The 22715-nt window shown below is 40.2% G+C and overlaps 1 protein-coding gene across 2 annotated transcripts in view; it reads left to right on the top strand.

The window, feature by feature from the left end:
- Positions 1-251: 251 nt before the first annotated feature.
- Positions 252-22715, top strand: part of ACER3 (alkaline ceramidase 3) — a 59528-nt gene continuing 37064 nt past the window's right edge. Inside the window, exons 1-3 of one of the 2 annotated variants that reach the window (XM_056328152.1) lie at positions 317-437; positions 2137-2225; positions 20710-20820. In XM_056328152.1, the coding sequence (XP_056184127.1) occupies positions 2156-2225; positions 20710-20820 (181 nt within the window). In that variant the 5' untranslated portion in view covers positions 317-437; positions 2137-2155. Of the gene's footprint in view, positions 438-2136; positions 2226-20709; positions 20821-22715 lie in introns of both variants that reach the window. The other variant, XM_056328151.1, reaches the window with a different exon arrangement.

Here is a 22715-nt window from a genome sequence, read left to right on the forward strand (position 1 = left end):
CCAGCCGGGCCGGGGCGGCAGGGCTCTCCCTACCGGGGCACCCAGCCTGCCCCCGGCCGCACCTTCCCCCAGGCTTTCCCTAAAAATGCCGTTTTCACCTCAACATTCTCTTCCCCGCCGAGCTTCCCCCCTCAGACGAGCCCGGGCCTGCCTTCCCGCGCCCTCAGGCCGCAGCCCATCGCCATGGCAACCCGCGGGCCGCGGCGGCTCCTCCCCGCGCCGGGCGGGCCTAGGGCCGGTCCCCGCCCGCCGTTGCCGGCGCGCTCCGGGCCCGGCGCCGTTCGCCCGCCTCCCCCTTCCCCTCGCTGCCCTCTGGCCTGAAGCAGGCGCCGAGATGGCTCCGGCCGCTGACAGGGAGGGTTACTGGGGCTCGCCGACCTCCACCTTGGAGTGGTGCGAGGAGAACTACGCCGTCTCCTACTACATCGCCGAGTTCTGTGAGTGGCCGCTTCGGCCCCGGGGGCTGCGTCCCGCCGCCGCCTCGGTCACCTCTCCCGCAGTCCTCCGTGCCCTCACCCCACTGAGCAGGCCCCGCGGCAGGGGAGCCCCCGCTTCCGCGGCCCCGCTTTCCTGAGGGGGCAAATGGCGCGGGGACGGGGCCCCTTGCCCGCAGCCGGCCCCGGCGGGTGGAAGTGGGTGTTTTCCTGTCCCCTTCCCCCCCAAAGCCGTATCATAAGGAGGTGGCGGTGTAGCCCCTCTCTCCCTGTGCCCCAGCATGTTGTTTGGGCACCCCCGTCGCAAGTCTGTCACTTTGGCCTGTCTCCGAAGTGATGGCAGGGCAGGAGGAGGGTAGCTGGGGGCTTGGGGGGTGGCTGAGGGGGGTGGCCAGGTGAGGTGGGTCTCAGGGGGCTTGGCACTGGGGCAGGGGTGTGTGTGGCACTGCGTGGATGGCTGAAGAAGGGAGTTTTCGTTGAAATCGTGCTTGGGGTGCCACGCTGTAAAGCTGCACAGGTCTGCAGCGTGGCTCCCCTTGAGAGGAGGTGGGAGTATCTGCTCAGGCATGGGTGGCCAAACCACATGAAACTGTTCAGGGAGAGCAGAGAGAAGAAGGTGTCTTTGTACCGAAGAGGCATCTTTATCCAGGAGAGACACTTGCCCAGCTGGTCTTTGGTGGGTCTTGACCATCATCTGTTGCAGGTGGTGGGAGTTAGCATAGCTGGAAGGGTCACTCTGCAGCAGGTGCTGGTCTAGGATGGCTCAGAGCAATGGTGGGAGAGAAGGCTGTTGTTTTGACCTCAGAACTCTGTTATTCAGAGGCGGTCAGGAATTTAGATACATTCAAGCACATTTTAGGGAAAGAAGGTGTTTTGAGTACAGGGTCATTCAGCAGGTGGTTGAGAAGGGAGTATACTGTGGTAGCTGGTAAAGGATCAAGCCCTCTGTCACTAATGTTTTACTGAAAAATTAAGTATTTTTGTATCCTGCGCAGTGACTTTAAAGGGCGTAGTAGTTGTAGTTATGTGCTGCCACCTGATAGACACCCTGTCCTATAAAAAGCTTTCACATGTTTAAGATAGGCGGCTGCTTTTGAAGTGTTAAGACCCTAGGAAAGTTGTACTAAAGTGAACAGGCTCACCTACCCTGAAGTGCTTGGAGTGGGCAATCTGAGGAGGCCTTTTGCATAGCTGGGGTGCTTCAGCAGCACTTTGGAAGAGCTTGGCATGCAGGAGGTGGAAGGTTCTGGGCATCCATGCCAGGCTGTGAGTCCTGGTTACAAGCACTGACATGAGTGAAGGACCAGAATTAATAGTTGTGAGAGGTTTCAGAGTGTGGGAATGGGAAGGAGTACAGAGGATCTGAATAACAGTAGCATAGGCGGCAAAGAAACTCAGAGGAAAAAGGAAGTTGGTGTGTAGATTTATGGCTGAGAAGAGGAAGGCCGGCTGAAGAGGGAACAAAATTAAATACTCCTACAATGGGACAAACCTAGAAATTTTTAAATAGAACAAGCCTTTTGCAGAGTGTGTATTTTTGTGTTTTCCTCGTGGTAAAAAGTAATTTGTGAGGTAATTCTCATAGGGAAGAGGAAGCTCAGTTGTTTCACCCACATAAAAATAAGTTTGACTAGCATGCAAATTTCTGAAATAATCCCTGCATTGTTGGACTTGTGAACTGATATTTTTCATCCGCTTCTAGATTATGCAGGAGAAGGAAGATGAGGACGAGATTAATGCTGGGAGGTGGAAAGGCATGTGTTCTGAAGAAAAAGGGACTAATTCTAGAAGGTCTGGTCCCTCCTTAGAGTTTTGGTGTTTGGGACCACAGTTTGTTGGCCTGTCAGTTGTGCTGACCAAAGTGTGTGTAAGGGTTGTGCTCTAAATTAAAGCATTTAAATGGTCCAAGATTAAAAAGCAAAACACTAAATAAGACCACTTTATTTTGGAGTTAGCTTAATAGCAGGTAATTTCAGTAAGATGTCAAGATGGTTTAGATTTTCCTTAGCAATAATTCTGTAACTGCACTTTCAGGGTCAGAGGAAATAGTTGTGGGTGTTTTGATTTTTTCTTTTCTTGATTATATGAACCCCACTGCACTTAAATCAGCCAGCAAAAGTTGGTTGACAATGTCTTTCATAAAACGACTAAAGTGTCTTTCCCAACTTTCTCTAAAATACTTAATGTGAAGCTAATTACTTCAGAAGATCAGAGAGATGTTACCCTGAAATCTAGTTGCTTCAGCAGAAGAGCTGAGAAGTATATCCAGGATCTGCGTGGCCCAGTGGTCTTCTGTCAGTTGCTGTGCCTTTATTGCTTCCTTACTCTCAAAAGTTCAAATTCAGAGAACAAACAAGCCAGAAAATAGAAAAATATTTTTCTTATCTCTCTCAGAATTCTCCTTTTGGTAATTTTTGATGTTTCTGATACTGGTTTTAAAAATCATGCACAGCCTGTATTATTTTAATTAAAATATTAAGAATTAGACTTATTATTTACACAGAAGACTTGAAATTGGTTTCTGAATTCTCACTATCTCTGTACCATACAGTGAAGCTGATGGTATTTAAAATTTTTGCATTAAATATTCGTTATAAGTAATTTATAAGAAACTGTTGGAGGCCCAAAGCTTGGAGGTTCAAATAAAATATAGTTTTCCTTAGCTTGCAGGCTGAAGAGCCAAACTGAAAGCTAGTTGTTCAAATTAGGTCTTTGTGCTGTTTAGTAATTTGTTTTTAATATGCTATTTTAGTACAATTTGCTACATTGTGTTCCAGAAGCCTACATGTAGTTCTTTGCCATTGACTCTGTAAAGAACTAGTGTAGATGATGGCAGCTAATTAATTGTATATATTCAGAGATGTGAAAGTGAGGTAAGGTGTTTTGTAGCACTTCACTTTGCATTCTCTTGATGTACCCCAAACACAATGACCTATATTCAAAGATTAATTTTTTTCATAATGAAAAGTGCTTTTTCTTGCCTTTCTGGCACAGCACCTAGCCAGTTTTCATCCTTTGTGGAGGTGGATGACTAACTGCTCTACATCCTTCTGTAGAATATTAAACCAATTGAAATGGAAAACCAGTTGAATTATTTTGCCAGCTTAACTACATTAAACCCTAAAATGACTCTTGTATCCCTCACTGACTAAATCTATTGTGTGGTGTACATAGAACTCCTTTTTCAGGGTTTCTCGGGAGTTCTGGATTGACTCCTGTGTGCTAGAGGGCAAGTAATAGAGATGTTTGGGGTTTTTTAACCAATCTTTTCCAGCTGCCAGTGCTTCTGTGCTGAATTACCCAAGCTTTTGTACACCAACTTAAGCAAAATAATAATAATAATTATAATAAGGGGAAAAAACCCAGCATTCTTCCACCCAGGCTAACAGAACAAGGTCAAACGTAAATGCTGTTCTTTAACACTTAAGTGCTTAAATGTTTTGAGTTTACTCCTTATTTTAGCAGGGTTGGTGTTTCAGGCCAGGTTAGTCCATTTACTGTTTGGTGTTGGGGGTCTGTTTTGATATGAATGTCTATATGAGAAGTGCCTTATCCTTCTTGCTTTCACTGTCATTGCTGTAAGAAGGGCTTGTCATGTAGAGTATAAGGAGAGCATATGACTAATCTTCATAGATATCCTTTGCGGAAAACATGGAGAGTAGTATCAATTTAAACAAATACTTTACATTCAAAGGAGCCCTGTGCAGTACCCAAGGGCTTATAATTCTCAGTCAGGAGAGTCATGGGGGCAAATTTGTTATTATCAACTCCGTGCTGTGCTTCAGGTTGGATAAAACTTGAGTGATGTTTCCTGGTATGTGAAATACTGCCTTGAGCTATCGTTGTCCATGAATAATGTGCATCATCTACAACATGATTGCTTTTGAGACAGTATATCCTTATGTTGGCATTTACAGCAACAAGCATCTGTAATATAGCTTCGGGCTTCTTGAGGAATTGGTGAAATTGTTTCTTTCTTGGCTTCTGGTCCTGTTTCAGAATGTTCTGCTACCTTCACATAAGAAAAGTTTGGGTGTATTTATTTATGTATTTTTATCACTGGAGTTAAATCCATTGCTTTTTGTTTTCATTAGCAATCTGGTAAACAAATACTTGTAACTGTGCTTTCCTTATGGGTCCTTTATTTAGAAAAAACAAAGTAGATATAAGAATCTGCCCATGTTTCTAGCCACCTTTGCTGTTCTTCCTTAAATGCTTCCTATTTTTCCTTCAGACAAGACATAAGAGATTGAGATGACTGTTACCTGTATTGTTAGATGTGAGATACCTTATTAATGCATACGTTGCCATCAAGCATCCTCTACATTGTGAACAGTGACACACAAACACTGGTTTTTTTTTTTCTTTTAAGTTTTGCTCAAAAAAGACAGCTGTCAAAGTTGCACAGATCTCCATTCTGCACAGGAAGCATTACTTTAGAATTTAAAAACTCACAAAATTTAGAGTTAGTGTCTGTATACTGAATTTCAACTCCCACATGTGTACTGTCACCTGTTCCACTTGGGCGTCCTGCTGTATTTTTGCCTCTTTTGCCAGAGGCTTTGGAAAGCGCCAGGGACTGTTGGGCTAGGTACTATCCATGTGAGTTAAAAAAATATAATAAAGCCATCTCTATCTGGCTTCAAGAGCTCTGTCTGTTCTTTCAGAAATAAAGTGGTAGGTGAGGGAAGAATCATCAGGATTAATAGGGTGTGATCAGCCCAACTGCCTGGCTGTGGCTGAATTATTTAAAGACATCATGACACAGATGAGCTCTAAAGTGCAATTTAAGAGAAGGCGATGTCACAGCCTCACAGATTTTAAGACTGAAAGGGATAATGACCTAATTGCAGGAAGCCCCATCACAGGTTTCCTCTTTAAATTCATCAGGCTCCTTGAGGGAGCTTCCTCAGCTTAGGGGACAGTAAAGACAAAAAGGTAAAGGCAAAATTAAACTTAATTGATGGTGGCTATAAAGTCAAGTAGAGTGTACAGAACAGTGCTCAACTGTGGGATGCTTTTTAAGATGAACCTTTCTGGCTTGCTTTTTGTGCTGTGGACAGAAAGAAATTGAAAGAGGGGTTCTTCCCTTCAAAGAATAATATGGTGGAAGTAAACTTGCGAGCCAGACAGATGGTCTCTGCTGTCCTACTTTCTTATTTAATGATTTTAAATGATTTTGAGTCAGTGGCCAATACTGTTGCATTAATTTATTTCCCTTCCTAGGCTGTGGATGTATATACTTAAGCCTGAAGATAATCTTGTGGCACTGTTTTGTTGCATTTTGCCACAACTAATGATTTAAATATTTTTTAAAATTCTTCCTTTTTTTTTTTTTGTGTGTGTGTGTGAGTCTCTTTGCCACTTTCTAATCCATGGTACAGCTCTACCTTTCATCTCTTAACAGCTTAATTTTCTGTTTTCCCAACAGCTTTCATTGAAAGACAGGGGCAAAGGCTTTTGGAAAGTCAACGTTTGTCCAATCAGTTCTCATTTATCCATCACATGGATATGCTTAAAACTTGATAGATGCTGTGGTCATGGACCACATGTGTGTTTATTTACTAATACTTCTCTAGTTATTAAGTGATGATAAAATTCTTAAATATGGTTTAACAAAGCGCTTGATTACTCTATAATTAGCACTTCATATTCAGTACTTGGACAGCTGGCAATTGGACATCTGCCACTCCAAACGGTAACAGAGCAGAGGCATTTGTACAATTTGATTTTGCTTATGTGCAAGCTAAGGCAGGCAGGTTTATGAACTGCATGATGCAAATTTGCAGAGTATGTATTTGTAGCTAGAAATAGGAAGATTAATGAAAAATAAATCATGGTAAAGGAATGCTGCTGACTTTTAAATGCCTTTAAATGAGCCTTTAGTCACAGATAAAAATGACTGTTGTCATAATTGAAAGACAAAAATGTCTTTTGGGGTTTGTTGTATGTTTTTGTGTGTGTGTGAAACTGCTGTTTATGAAATGCGTTTTCCATACTAGCTGGAGCCTTTCGCAGACCAGTAGGGAAGATGTTTTTTTAAACAAAAGAAAGATTTAATAATCACTGCAGAAATGTTCAAAGGAAGTCTGGGAGTGGTCTCCAATCCCAGCAGCTCAGCAGTACGTAGTCATTTTATCTTGCAACGCACAGAAATGCTAACACATTTGACTGTTTCTCTGACTATCTCAGAAGCTTAAAGAAGATCATAGAAATGGATCATGAAAGGTTAAGAAAATGCAAAGAGTTCTTCTAATTCAAAATACATATCAAAAAATGAAATTTATAATGCTGGAAGGGAACCTGCTTACAAGTGGTTATCGGGGAAAAGCTACCTACCTTTGATTGCTTTGAGTTTTCTGGGTGTGGGGCTCTTTACACATGCTTCATTAATTACATCCATTTTTCAGTCCACTAGCAGAGAATCTGAGCTGCTGCGTGAATTGAAGATGTTTGGTTATTCTGTAGTTGTGGAAGTACTGCAAGGAAGGTAGGTGTCGGGAAGAGACGCGTTTCTAGAGAACGTTAAAACTCAAAAAAAAGAGCAGCACTGCTTTAGTGTCAATCTTTTATCATTAATTGATCTGACTATCCCCATACAGGCAAGCTCTGGGTAGAGTCCCAGTGGTTTTGCTGGGCGCTGTTTAGATTTAAGGTTTCAGGCACAGACCCTTTTGTGCAGTTGGAAATGCAGCTGTAAAATACTTGGGCGTTTTGTGCTAGCTCAAAAACCTGAACTGTCTGACCAGGATATTTTTTCTATCCATTTCTAAAAATTAATTTCCTTGATGAAATAGGCTGCATATGCCCTGTGATCAGTGACTGAAAAACTGACGTTTTATAAGTGATCAGTGCAGTCGTCATCTGCAGGATCATTATCTCCTTTACAGTCAGGTCCATCAATCTCTGGCAGAGTTTGTACTTCAGTGTGCCTGGAGTTTGGGAGACAGATGCAGCCCTCTCTCTCAGTCCCTGGCAGGGAGATGCACCCTTTGTGCCTCCCCCCAGCCTTACGAGGTTCCTCTCCAGTTCTTTGACTTTCCAGCAGCTGGTGACTGAGCCTGCCCTCCATGTTGCAGAGCTTTCCTGGGGAAATTCCAAACTTTATTTCAAAACTGAGATTAGTGTCCAGCAGTGTATCTGTTTCCCAGCTGTGTCCTGGGGCTTTATTTTATTTTATTTGGGTTTGCATTATTCCTTGGTTCCTTTGGACTTGTTTTCCGCATCCATTGTCCTTGTAGTGACCCTGGAATGATGTGTGCAGAGTGTATGTCTCTTTAAGGATCTCCAGCTGGCTTTCGGTATTTTCCCTTGCAGCCTAGTCCAGGCAATGGTGCTGTGATTCTTCCTTCTAACCAGAGGAGCTGGAGAAGGGGGCAAGAGCATGGGCTGGTTCAGCATAATGAGGTTTAGGATGTTAGTTTGAGACCCAACTTTCAGGTTTGAGGAGAAGGCACGCCTCGGTGGTCTTTAGGCAGAAAAGCAGGTGAGCCGAATTTAGGAAAAGGTGTGGCACTGGGGGTGAGCTGAGCATCCGCCTCTACCTAACAGCAGGAGGTGAGTGAAGCCAGAACAGTGTACATATACTAGCTATGCCTCTTCCTTCACATCTGCTTCTCTGTGAGTCATGGGTGTATGGCACAGGACACCAGAGTATGTTTTGTATGAATTCCAACTAGTAGGATTTCAGTGTATCAGCTTTATGATCGTAAAACATGACCCTGTAAGCTCTCTGATTTATACAGTGCTTTAATGAGCTCGTTATTTGCAGCGGAAGCTCAAGATGCTACTACCCTGTAGGCTGGACTTTTAGTAATTGGTAATTCCAGTTGGATAAGGATTTTCATTTGAACAAATCCAGCATCAAGGAATCAGATGCAGTATTAGATCCAAGAAGCAGTTCTGTAGACTTTTGTAGCACAAATGAGAACTAAAAATAGTTTGGACACTGACAGTCTAGGGACAGTATTTCTGTATTAGATCCATCATTTGTTCATCAGGTTTTCTTCCATCTTCCCTGGCTAACACCATTTGTTCAGGCAGAGACTGGCCTCTCACCTGGAAAGCACACTACTCTTTTCCCTTCTAATGGGTGTTTTGACCTTACAATGAGGAAACCCAACGGTACCTGAAAAATTACTTGCATGTCTTTGAGAAACAGGACTGGCAGATTTGGCTTTCTCTGAAATCAAATAGTCACCTACAACAGTGAGTGGAAATGACCCAAAGAACTGATTTTATTGTCACAGAGTGGAATTCACATTTCTTCTAAGTAAAATGGGTATATTTTTCCTCGAAGATTACTTCACAGGGTTTGCTGTGTAAGAAGGGGTACGTTTGTGTGATTCTCATAGACCTGATTGCTCTTGGGGGTAGTTTCCAGGGCTGCTCTCTTGCCAGAAACTGTCAGGTCTAGTGCTGGCCCCGGACTGCAGCAGGCAAGCTGTGGAGCCTGCTCCGTGCGTTATTACACTCAGGAGGAGCGCTGCAGGGTGTATTTATACAAATATTCCCTGCATTCCTCCCACAGGATACAGATATATTTTTTTTTCAGGTTTTAAATCTTGTAGACTTAAGAAAAAAAATACAAAATACATAAACTCAGAATTGCTTCTGGTGATATTTTGCTCATGAATGAAAAGTGATGCCTTTATATGTTTGAGTTTTTTTCCTTTGGGTTTTCCTTTTTTTTTTTTTTTTTTTTTTGAAGTCCTTTTCACAGTTGTGGAAATGACCCATATAAGCAGAGACAGAACTAACTGTATGCAACATGCTGACTAGCGTATGAGTAAACAGCCTGGAAGACTGAAGCAACAAATCATTTTTCTTTCTTTTTTTAAATTTAGTAACAAATTTAAAAAGTGGGTTGGCAGTGCGCTTCTATTCATAGTGCCCTGTACCTGCAGATCTGGCTTCTGCAAATGGTACAGTTTACTGCTGTCTCCATTAAGCTGCAGCTAGCAGCAGCGGTGTGGAAGTTCACAGCTTTCTTTACAACTAGCAGAGTGAAAACCGGATGAGCATTGCCAGTTTTTATAACTTGTGCCTTTTCGAGCTGATGAGTGCAGTCTCTCATAAGAATCAGCTCAACTGTATTGCGTAGATGCCTTGGAAAGCAGCAGAGAAGTGCACCGTGGTAGTGAAATCATACAGCAGATGTTATTTTCGTTCACTTAAACTGCTAATGGCTTTGTGATCTGTGATATCACAGTTGCTTTTCACTCAGAGTTTTGGGGTTTGGTACCTGTTAAGTCTTTCAAGGCCCAAGTTTTATCTTCGTGTGAGGCCCCTCAGTATAGTCTTCAGCATGTCTAATGTCAGAACAGTACTCATGCTAAAACTCTTCGAGTTCATTCCAATTTAATTTTTCTTTTTTTCCTTTCTCTGTTCTAGGCTGCAGAAAAATATTTTAAAGCTATTTCTTTTCCTTAATAGCATCCCCTTCCAAGTTCTTCAGTTCTTTTTCCTGCCTTTAAATTATTCCATGCTGATTTCCACATGGCTTTTGTATTAACTTATTTTTTTCTGCTTTTGTTGTACTTTTTCTACATTTGTTTCAAACCTGTCCTCTGAAACATTTCCTCTGCCAGCCACCATTTGTGCTGGGCATCTGGCTGATTTTATGTATGTTTTTGACTGTATCACATCATTGTTCAATGAAACTGACTTCTGCCCGAATGTTTGCCACCAACCTCATGAATTGTTATTTTGTAGGTACTATAATAAGTTATATTTATGAGAAAAAGACAGCATTTAAAGCTCAAACCTTCAATGTTAGCATATCTCTTCTTGTATTTGGTTTAGACGATGAGATACTTAAGATTTGGACTTTGACCTTACTGTCTTTGTGGAGAAGCACCTTCATTTTCCTCTAGATAAACAGCTTTTGCCAAGGTTTGTGGGTGGATAGGCAGCTACCTTTTTTTTCTTTCTTTTCCTTTTCAAGCAGGAACAAGAAAGTTGTCTTGAAATAACAATTGGACAGTAACTAAAGAATAGACCTGGAATTAGAAGTTGCAGACCAGGAGCAACAACCTTTGAGTTTTGGGCTGGTGAATTAATTGGGTACTGTTGAAAGTTCTTGCTGGAGGCTGTTGTATTGACTGGAAAAGGTTATAAAGATTTTACAGAAAAGTAGTGCCTATATAAAAAAGTATTCAGGAGTGAAGAACAAGAGTCAGAGTCATTCCTGAGATCAGATGCCTGCCTTTTATCACATTCCAGGTAGTCTTAGGACTTTTCAGTTAAGGCAGTCCTGCAAAAAAAGATAGTTACGGATGGGATTTTCTGCTAGTACTGCTGATCGGAGAGGGTTCACCGATCAGTGTTTGAATGGTTGCTGTACATCTCAATCAGGCTGTGTTTGCTGATTAGTTTCGTTATTCGTATGTGCTCTGTTTTAGATTTGTCACATAGCGTCTCACCTTTCATTTCCTACCATCCAAATAGAGCAAAATGCAAAAGAATGACATGAGTCATTAATAGGAGAGACTTTTAATTGTTCTGGACACCCAGGGGAAATCCACACCAGTAGCAAGAAAGGAAGGAAAGCAAGAGAATTTGGATTTTGAAGAAAGGCTACTCAAATTAAAGCTACAAATACCTGGAAAAGAGCACTGTTCACACATCATTCTTGTGCCATTCAGTGAAGTGTACTGGGCTCCCCTAATGCTCAGCTTTCATATGTCACTGCACGGTTCCTGGAAGAGTCCTGCCAGAGCCTCTGAGATGATGCCCACAGCTTACTATGCCTCAAGTTGGTATCTCCGTTTGTGGTGAGGACTGTCAGATGCTGGGCTGGATGTACTCTGGTAGCTCTAACCATCAACTGCCAAAAGCTGTGCTTTCTGCTCTGGACAGACCCTTAGGCTTAGGGGAGTTGGTGCAGACACTGAGCATGAAGCCAGGATGCTGATACCAGCATAAAATAGTAAAGGTTGGAAGGAGCAACTCCTAGTTGCTGTATCTGACCCCTCCTTCTCATTTGTCCCTTACAGTTTTTCTCATAATAGTATGCCAATGCAGCATTTTTTTGTTATGTACTCACTTTATCATATTTTTCTACGGTGTTTTATCTACCTTTAATTTTATTATTTCTGTGATCTATGTGAACTTGCTCTTCAGATTTCTGATCATAACATTGTATTGGTCACTGCTTAGTTTCAGCCATAGCTGAAAGGTAAGCTTCCGCATCTCAATTGTTTCCTTCCAGCCTTACCTCATCAACCTGTCTTAAAATAACACTTGAAATATGTTTTATTTTGTTTTCCAGTGAAGTTTATAATAGAAGTAAATCTGCCCTTCAACAACAAGCTTATTTCATGTAATATTCTAACTTTACATCATCTCAGCCTAATCTCTAGGCTTTGATTGCATTTTCCAGCCATAAGCACTAGCTTTTAGTGAGCTTTCTATATTGATATTTCAAATGATCTGCCTATGTCAACTGTTTTTACTTTAAATTCACTTGCAAAATCCTTCCAGGTATACTTCAAAGTAATTGTTCTGCTTGCTATCATCTTAGGTGCACATTTATCAGGGAAATGATGCTTTATTTTCTACGAGGCTTCCCCACACTCTAGTAAAGCAACATTAAAATATGATAGGATGCCGTATAAGCTAATTGTGATACAATTTATTCCTTGTCATTCAGTTAATTGTGGCTGTATTGGTATGGGAATAGTACGTCCTGTAAAGGAGCTGTGTACTATTATATTTGTCCAGGCTTCTTCCTGCAGTCTCAAAAAATGGCCAAGGATAGATGCTAGTACTTCTGTTACATCCTTAAACACCATTCTTTTTTATGTAATGGGTCCCTTCAAAACCCCAAACCATTTATTAATGCTTCAGAATACCCTACACTTCTGACAGGCACAGGTGTGATAGACATAGTTAGAGCCACAGCAAGATAATTAGCAAAACTGGCTTCAGAAGCGAGGAACGTGTTACACCATCCAAGTTAAATCTGTGGTACGACACAAATGTTGGATTTCTGGCATTGCAAGGCTATCAGTTTCTTATAAAGAAGTGTGGACCTTTAAAATTTGGACTTGTGTAGTATTAGCTTTCACTTATTTATTTTTAGCGTAATATACATAAGAAGCGAGGTCAGCATTAGTACAGTCTCCTCTTTGGTTCTAATTTTCTGGTGTCCTTACTGCACAGTAGCAAAGCGCTTTGCAGAGCGGTGAGGGTAAAGAAAAGGATGGCTTAATTGTAACCTAGGGCAGTTTAATAAGAAGTACTTTTCTAAGACGTGCATATCAAAGAGAGGCTTGTGCATTAGAAAATACACCCACGCTTTACAGGCTTGTGTGTGCTTTGTTAGTCAGGACTGTTGAGAGCTTTTCCTTCTAAATACCTTTTGATTGTTTTGAAGAACACAAATGTAACGTGAAATACTGGAATCAGAGTAAAACCATCTACAAAAATATTAGCTGAACTAGTATGATGAATGCCAAGGGAATGAATTCTGCAGCTGGAATATAAAGTAAGGCCATAAATCAGAGTGTATCACTTGACGCAGCATGTTGGAACGGCTCATAAATGAGCACTAGGAATAAAAATCAAATTGTGTTGTTAATAATTAATTTTTTTCCCCTAAAATTACCTCATTACCCCTCCCCAATCCAGTAAATCACTAAAATGGTACGCTGATATCCTTCTGAACATTTACATATCTTGGAGGAATGGAGGTCCAGCAAGGAAGAAGCAGCCTGGACGATCTAGAAGCACTACATGCTGACTTTAAAACCTCCCAGTTGGCCACCAGCTCTGCAGCAGCAATGCTGCCTTTAGTTTTTTTGGCCTTGTCCCAGCACTTTGACTTACTGGAATCGGCTGTCTGTTGCGGCTGGGGCTGAGACGCATGCGACTGGAACACAGTGTGCTCACACTCGTGGTATGCATCTGTGTTGGTGCTAGCCTTGAGAAGGCAGCTGTGTTCCTGCCTCGTTTGCAGCCTTTCTTTGCCCATGGTGGATTGTTTCCTTCGTGCTACCTCACAGCGTGTTGTCCCCTTTTGTTTGAAACTGTTTCAGGATTCATGGCTTCTTTGGAAGACGTTGCTGCTGCCAAATAAACTTGATTTCTAGATGTTCTACCTAAACTTTCCTTTTCCTTGTTTCAGTCTCTTAGTGCTGATCAGAATGCTGTTCTTTAGTAATACAAATAATTATTTTTATTTTTTTCAGTCCTTACCCCATGTAAATCTGTTGGATTCCACGTTGCTTTCTTGTAGCTGCTGCCAGGCCAAGATTTAGGCAGCTTCTCTTGTTTTTTTTTAAGTTTTTTTCTTTTCTGATGTAGTACTCCTGGTTGCTGCATTTGACCCCTCCTTCTCATTTGTCCCTTACAGTTTTTCTCATTAATAGTATGCCAACATCTATGTAGAGCTAGATTAATGCAGCATTTCTTTGTTATGTACTCACTTTATCATATTTTTCTACGGTGTTTTATCTACCCTTAATTTTATTATTTCTATGAACTATGTGAACTTGCTCTTCAGATTTCTGATTTTCTTTTAAATACCTAGGGAGAACTAGTAGTCCCACTAATAACCCATTAGTTTGAAGTGTTATTTATCCTGACTGCTTTTTATAGTTCTTCAGGAAGCTTTCATACATAGTTTGTACAGTTCAGTAATTGCTTCACCTTTTTTTTTCTTCAGTGTTTTTCCCATTTTGTCTTTAGAAATGTGGTGTTTAATACAAGTTGCAGCTGAATTGCTGAAGTTGCAACTTCAGTTAATGTCCATGTAAACAAAATCAAGGCTTACTTAGTATTTGGAAAGGAGAATTACACGAGGTAAGAAATTGATTTTGTAGCATAAAAATAAACACTCTAAACACCCAGCACCCCCACTTCTTTTGTTTTTCAGTCTTCATTGTTCCTCTGCTCCAGCCTGGAGTAACACTGTGTTGTGTTTCACTGAGTAACAGGAAGTTTATATTGATCCTTCATGCACATTACTAAGTAGGAAGTTTAGTAATTACATATTGGCAAAATTCCTGTGGGGATGACTCTGTTTTCTCCCCTTGAGGTCCTTCTGAAATATCAAATGGAGACAGGAGTTTTCATTTTCTGACACTCTGAAGTGCAGTTATTGTAAACTTTGAAGTAGAAGATATTAAAAATGGCTGGTGGAAGTGAAAATGTAATTGCTACACAGCCCTCCTGGTGATAAGCCATAAGTGAAAACGGCACAAGATTGAAGTTAGTGGCCAAACCAGCCAATTCTGTGCAGTTGGGTCTTCTAAAAAATCATGAAATGCCTGCACTTTGAAGCATCAGTGATACAAACCTCCTCTGGGCTCTGACTGAGTTATTATTGACTGATAATATATAGCATATACTGTATGGAAACTTGCTGGATTTAATCCAAATTAATTCCTCTGTTCACACTTTCAATGCTGTGATAGGTGAGCTTTGAAGTACTTGTATCTTAGCAAGGACTCTCATATTAGATTTTAACGAGTTTCTTATTCTTATAAGGAAATACTTTAGATTCCTCCTCAGTCTTTAAGCTGTGAGGCTACCTACTTCTCCAGTTCAAGTCTAATCTCCAAACACCTTTTCGTCTTTAATTGTTTCTCCTTACCTTGGGGTGCTGGGCCACAGGACTATCCTTTTTACACCTTTCACTGTTATTCTGTGTATTCATTTTTGGTTTCATATCCCCAGAGATCCTTTCAAGAGAAACATCTTTCGTTAACAGAGAGGGCTCCTAATGGTAGATGGTTATGTTCTCAAATGTGCCTGAAGTGTGTTGCTTTGCAATTTCTTTACATTGGGTAAACTCTAATAATGAGCTGTAGTTTGCACCAGAGCTGTTTGAGATGATTCCAGAAACAAAAGCCATGACACGAAATTCCTTATATCTGAAAGCAGCTAGAAGGATGATTCAAGTTCTGCATGATGACATCTGATAGGCTTTATTTTTTATAATTATTTTTATTTTCTTCATGCAGTGATGGACAAAGAAAAAGCTACATGATCCAGGAAGTGCACCGTAATTGACTGTACAGAGTGCCACGACATCCAGACAACACAATGGATGTTTTCAGCCTCAAAATCTTGTTTTCTTGCTTGTTTTATTCAAAGGGACATTCTGACTTTATTGCAACTGGGTTATCTGGTTTAGAAAACAGAAGCCAATTTCTTTTCTCCTGTTTCACACTTCGGTGCAGTTGTCCTTAAGGGGAGGCTGTGGAGGCTTGTAATGAATATTATGGTTTTTAGTCCTGGTTTTAAATAAACTTCTTACATATAGTCAACCTTTTTAACTGCAAAATTTTTTTTTTCTCTCTCTCAGGGTAGCATCTGTTTCTGTTGGTTTTGAATCTTTTAGAAATCACAGCAGAGTGAGAAATCTATTTGTTTGATAGAGAGAAAGAGAATTTTAACTTTTGAAAAGATCTGTGCACCTGGTAGATCTTGCAGTCATTCTGTGTACAAACACGAGAAGAATGAATAAGAAATCTCTTAACACTGTGTAAATCACATTGATCATCTTGTCAAAAGCTGAAGATGATAATTTTGCTTCTTTTTTTATAATAAACTTTTTCTCCCTCACTGAAAACATCACCTATATTCTAACTCCTGGTGTTGTGTTCCTGATGTTTTTTCATCCTGCTTATTATATCTTTATGACCATGTTCTGTTACAACTGAACTTATATACAACTTATTTTATCCTTTTGATTCCTCATCCAAATGTATTGTAGAAATGACTTTCCTAATGTAGAATTAACTATACATTTGGGGAAATTGAGACTTTATGAAGGTATGGTCCTTCAAATTTGTGTATGCTCTAACTGTACCAAGCTGCCTGTATAACAGTAAGCAGTATACTGTGCCTGTGTTTGCTGGCAAATACCATTTTCTCTTCGGATTTATGTTGAGTGTCTTCGAGGTGGTCAGTCTTTGTGCATTTATAATAATATGCATTTTTTTTTAGCACCTGAAGATAACTCTGAATGTACATGCAGCATAAAAAAGACTTGTCAGGTTTTGCTGTTGTTTTCATAGAACAGGGTTGCAGATGTGATTTAACACTCCTACAGCTGTCCTGCCCGTAGACAGAGCCCTGTGGAAATTGTTTTGCATAAATCTGGTTTTGTTCTGCTGCCGTATAGCATTCTCTAAATGAATAAAGCAGTATTTTGAAACAGTGGCTTGGAGTAAAACAGCCTTGAAAGACTTTTGTGAACAATTTTAAGGCCAGTTACACATCTGTATTTATCGTGATTAGGCATTGATTTAGCACTTTACCTAGTGCCATGTGTAATCTTTGTGGACAGTGTGTTTTACTAATGTGATGGGCCACCACACCGTGTACTCTGGCTTTTGAGCTTGTTGAGCTTTCCTCTGAAAGCAGGGGGTTCATCATGCTACCCATTTCTGTTGGGGAGCAGTTGTAAATATTTCCTCTTCAGTGGGAAACTTTCCTCTTCATTATATCCTGCATTTGTCTTGGGCTAGTTTATATCTATTTATTCTTTTGTCCATATTATCCGTTAGTTCAGGTAGCTCCTTTCCAACCTCGGCATTTATCCATGTGTTTACAGAGTGCAGTTTTATTCCATCCAGCCATTCTTCTGTTAGGCTAGGTGACCTAAGCAATTGTTGTCCCTTCTGATGTTATAAGCTCCCATTCGTCACTCCCATCTGAGTGATGCTTCTTGGTGCCTGATGTGTTTTCTCTTTTTCTTTTATCAATAACTAGAGAATGGTGTATTCTACTATTGGCTTGCTTGAAGGCATTAGTATTTTCCCTGCCTCTACTGAAAGTAAATTTAGGGGGTTGGGTGCCTACAGTGATGTCTTATGATCAGTCATCATGCAGTCTTTATTCACTTTTCTGCTTCTTCAGATAGATTAATCCTACATTTTGAATAAGGAGTCATATTCACATTGAAAGACGTGTTCTTGGCCATCATATTTAATCCTGTTCCTGTCATTTCAGTCCACAAGTTCTTTCCTTTCTTCTTCTGATAACCTAGTCTTCCTTTCTGTTGACAGACTTGCTGAAGATAAAATGCTGAGAAGCAGTCTTGGGTCAATAAAGAAAAAATAGGTCACTCCCTGGACCAGTATTCAAGGAATCCAGTACTGAAATAGAAGAATGCTGTACAGAGTTTAAGCCCAGGTCCATCCACATGCATGCATCTAAATCCTGATGTACTGTATTTCTTACAGGCATTAATCAAGAATCTCTTCTTTAATTATTTTGCATACCTTCTGCCTCCTGCCTTAGTTACAAATTCTCCAATCTCTGGTCTTCCCAAGGAGGTCTGCTGCATGAATTTTTTTTCCTTTATTTTTAAAAAGGAGAATATGTTGAAGAAGATTAGGTTTCTTGACAGTTTAACTTTTTTCTCATTTTCAACTTTCATATTGCTTTCCTTCAAAACTGGTTTCACTTCCTTATTTGTTAATTAACTTTAGCATTATGGGTCTGTAGTTGTTACCTTTTTCTTCTTTCTTGGTATTGTTTGCTAATCTCCGTGCATATCCTACTGCCATCTTTTGATGGAATTGGGAAAAAACCCTTTTAATGAATTTATAAGCTATTCTATGTGAGGATAATCCTGTAAAGACTAGTTAGACTTTTTTGAAAGATGTGCTCCTAGTGACCTTGAATTTGAAAGCAGCCTTGTAGTTTTTGTTCTCGAAAGAAGTAATTTTTCTAGCAGCACGCCAGAGGACTTCATTGTTTCCCTGCCCACATTTCCCTTTTTGAAAAATTTGCACAACTTTCAATGAATATGTTTTGCAAATAGGCTTGCCTAATCTGTGCTCTAAATGTTCTGAATAATGTGGATCAAAAAGTGCAGAGAAGGAGTGGCAGGAATTTACAGCTAGATTAGGTCTACGGTATTTCCTCTCTCAGCAAGACGGTCCTAGATTAAATGCTCATACATTTTCAATGATTTAACATAATTATAGCTTTACAGGAACTGTTGAAACCTTGCTTTCCTACAGAAGAATCTCTTTTCTGCATTCTTACATACATCTGAAGTTTGTTATCCTGCTGCCACTCTCTTCCAAAGTCACGTGCCTTCCTCATTGCGGATAAACATCATGATATTTCTTTTGTTCAGCATTTTCATATTTGAATTTTTGCCAGGATTTTGGCGGTTTCATAACAAAGTGACCTTGAGCAGTGATGTTTCTATAATGTCTAATAACCTGTCTTGAAAATGGGCATAGTTGAGAACCGCCTTAGAATGCCGAAGATTTTTTTATCCAGACTACATAGCCTTTACTCTACTTTTCAAGGCGGGATGACATCTTTGCATGATTTATGGGTGGACGTGGTAATGGTCAGTTTGCTGCACAATACTGAGTCTTAGTGAATTTCTTCCAAACGTGGTCTCCACTGAAAGTGAATCCCTGCCCATTGCAGCACTGTGGGACTATGGTAAAAGGTTAATGATTCCCCAGAGAATTTAAGCATGAAAAAGGCCTTTTATATTGGTATAACTTGTATGTCTTTGCAGAGGTGTTTTGATTTCAGCTGGGCTTCTTTTACGTGGAAGAACTTACTGCAGAGCTGACTAGAAGAGTAAGATCTCTGGCACATCTCTGTTTTGTTTGTAACTTGGTGAATTCATGGTTGTGCGGGAGGTGATGTTAAATCGATAAGGAGGTGATTTAAAGGTCTGATAAACATCAGATGTGATTTTATCTGGTCAGGAAGACTCAAACTGAGATTTGAATCTACTTTGTGAGAATTTAGAAGAACTAACTTGGTAAAGTAAACTAGGTACACTGCTGCTTCATGTGGTCTCAAATAACCTTTTTTCTATTTGGATTTGAAATTTCTGTAAACCTCTAAAGTATGGAATTTTGTATCCAGAGGTGCTGTAATAATTTGCAGTTGCATGATCATAGTTTGGTAGTTTTCACTTTTCTTTGGAATGGTTGTTGGGAAGTAGGACTCCTGAAAAGATAGGTGCTTGAATTAGGGGAGTGATTTAGGTGTGGCCTGCTCATTCTTGTTTTAGAAGGTGAAACTCTTTCTGAGATTTCCTGCTGAATAAAAAAAGCCAGAAATAGAGGGGGGGTTCCCTCTCCATAGCCTCATACATTGTTCTTTTCATTGAGATATTTGGAAATTAGAGTTTCAATGTTATATATGTTTAACTGATGGCATGTGAAAGCATGCAATGTTCTGCGTTTTTTAGTAATTCGCTCTTTTTCCCAAATTGTATGTTATTTTATTCCCATTACATAACCTTTATTTTCAAAATTATGATTTGTGGTTAGGCTAAAAAGCTAAATCTGCATCCCTTCTGCTGAGAAAGGTACCATTTCCTTGTGCTTCACTTAAACTTCTCAGTATTTCGTTGTACTTTTGCATAGGCCAGGACAGTTTGAAAAAACATCTAAATCGGACTGGGAAAGAGAAAACAAAAAGGTTCCTTCATCTTCCCCAGTGCAGGAAGAGTCGATATGAGCCCTGATAAGAGAGCTGGGCTCCTGGCTTGTTCTTGCTTTCTCTGCCATGTGTCATTTCTTTGTATTGCATCCCAGGAGGGATGGAGAGCAGTGGTGTCTTGCTGAAGTTCAAGCTGTTGATAAGCTTTGACAGTTGCCTATCATGCCGATCAGTAGTGGCTTCTGACTTCTTGCTGTTCCTTACCATACCCTCTTACAGTCTTTGGTCTTACATTATGATCTGATAGGTAAGTATCCTGTCTGGCGTGTTCTGTGTGCACACAGCGACTAGCACACTGATAGTAAACATTGAACTGGTTTCACTTGGGAACGAGTCACTTGGTGACCTTAAAGTATCTGAAGGGAGTGTGAAGGAGAGAGTTCCAAGAATAGATTTAAGAAAAGAAAAAAACCCCAAACAAACAGCTCTCTTAAAATACCAGGCTTGACCTGTTTGTGGCTTATATCTCCTTAAGGAACTGGGTTTTAGTTCATAAGCTGTGCAGTCAAGGTAACCATGTCTTTCTCCTCCTGCCAAGAAAGTAAGCACCATCTAAGTCAAACTTTTTAGTTAAATTATCATTTAATTTCTATCCATACAAGTGGAAAAAAAGACAAAAGAGTTAAAATGTTCCTAGTCTTCAAGTAGTTAACTGAATTGTACTAAAATTTAATTTTGTGTTTTGGGTGAAACCAGAAGACAACTTCCATAAAGGTGTAACTTTCCATAGGAAAACTATTGAACCTGTCTTTAATGAGTGAATGTAGCTCTATTTATTTAAAGTGCATAATACCCAATTCTAAAATATCTGCTTTTGGTTTCTGTCCTACAGGGAACACAGTGAGTAACCTGATTTTCATTCTACCTCCAATCTATGGTGCGATTCAGACCTATAAAGATGGCCTTGAAAAACGGTATTTAGCTGCATATTTGTGTCTTACAGGTATGTGTAAAACTTAATTTGCTTTTTCATTATAAAGAGAGCTCAGATATGCAATGAACAATATGAAAATATTAGTAAACCAAGTAGTTAGCTTACTGTGTCCTTTTATGATGATTTACAGAAAATTTCTTGTGTGTCCTACTTCCAAACAGTTTCACACTATTAATATTTTTGTGGCATTTGTATGGAACAGTAATACAGGAAATAGCAAAGATCTTGAAGGAACTGGAAAATCATTCCTTCATGAGTTTGATTTGTTTTCCGTTCCTCTTTGGCATATATCGCCCAACAACCTAACTGCCTTTGTATCTGGGAAGTTTTGCAAGGATGGAAGAACAATGGGACATCCATGCATAGGTGACCTTAAGGGCATTCTGTTTTTTTCTAAAATAACAAAATCCAGAATAGAACCAACTTCTTTTAAAACATTAATTGTGTAACTAGAAGTTGCCTAGAAGGAGCCTCAAGAAAGTTGGAGAGGGACTTTTTACAAGGGCCTGTAGTGATAGCACAAGGGGGAATGGTTTTCAACTGAAAGAGGGCAGATTTAGATTTAAATTAGATATAAGAAAGAAATTCTTTACCATGAGGGCGGCAAGGCACTGGCCCAGGCTGCCCAGAGCAGCTGTGGGTGCCCCATCCCTGGCAGGGCTCAAGGCCAGGCTGGACGGGGCTGGGAGCAGCCTGGGCTGGGGGGAGGGGGCCCTGGCCCTGGCGGCGGGGTGGGACTGGGTGGTCTTGAAGGTCCCTTCCAGCCCAGAGCATGCTGTGATCCTATGATTCGGTAAGTCATGTTCCTTTTGAGAAAATGTTTGAAGATGGTTCAAATTTGCAGTTGGGTCTCAAAGTAGATTTCACAGAACTTCTGTTTCACATGATTCCTCTGTTTGCTGTAGCTCCTATCAGTGTGGAGGCTATCTTTCTCATTCTTCTTAGTAGTAAGAGATCGGTTTATTGTAAATGTTACTATTAAGTTTGGCATACTTATGTATTTAGAGAAATACTGTTGAAAACCACATATCCGTATGCTAAATATACTCTTGATGCCAATTAAACTGCAATATATACTAGGTACAACTTCATGGTTTTTCAGTTATGTTGGATTTGCTGATATGTGCGGAAGATAAGCAGCAACAATGTACAGCTTTGGGTGTTTTCTGAACACTTTCCAAATAGCCACTTGTAGACTTTGTATGGTTTTGAGTAATTATTCATTTTTGTCTCAGTGTAAAACAGTTTGGCAGAAGAAATTCTTGAAGGTCAGGGTTTACTTTTAAAAAAGACAGGGAAAGAAATGGTGTGGAAGAGTTTGCTGAAATTAACTCTTTGCATGTTCTTGAATTTAAGTATCCTATACTGCCATTCTTTCTAAAAAAAAAAAAAAAAAAAGGAAGGTAAAACTCTGTTTGAGACTCAGTGTTCACCATAACTTGTGACTACCTCTGTCAGTGACGCTTCACTATGATCAAAGTATACCACTACCTAACCAGAACGTCAGGCAGCTACGCTGCAACTGCCCTGCGTGGGGATTTCTCATATACCCTTTAATGTTGTTTTTTGTTTGGTTTTTTTTTTTTTTTAATTATCTGTCTTTGATTGTGATAAATGCTATGGACTTCAGTTTTGTACTGTTCTTGGTGTTCATGAAGGGGAGCTCCGCCTGCCTATTTGACAGCAGTGCTGGAGGACAGCCCTGAGTTCTGTCTGGGCTCTGCTCATCTGTGACAGGGCTGCCTTTGACTCCTGTCTGAAGTGATAAATGTTTGTGTGGCTTGATTTTTTATCTTGTATGTTGGAACCTAATATTAAATTCCAAAAATGTTTCTCTTCTGCTTCAGTATTGGTAACACTGGACTTTTACAGCAGTTGAAAGATGTAAAGTAATATAGAAGGTT

The sequence above is a fragment of the Falco biarmicus genome, chromosome 2 (assembly GCF_023638135.1).
Source record: "Falco biarmicus isolate bFalBia1 chromosome 2, bFalBia1.pri, whole genome shotgun sequence".
Lineage (NCBI taxonomy): Eukaryota > Metazoa > Chordata > Aves > Falconiformes > Falconidae > Falco > Falco biarmicus.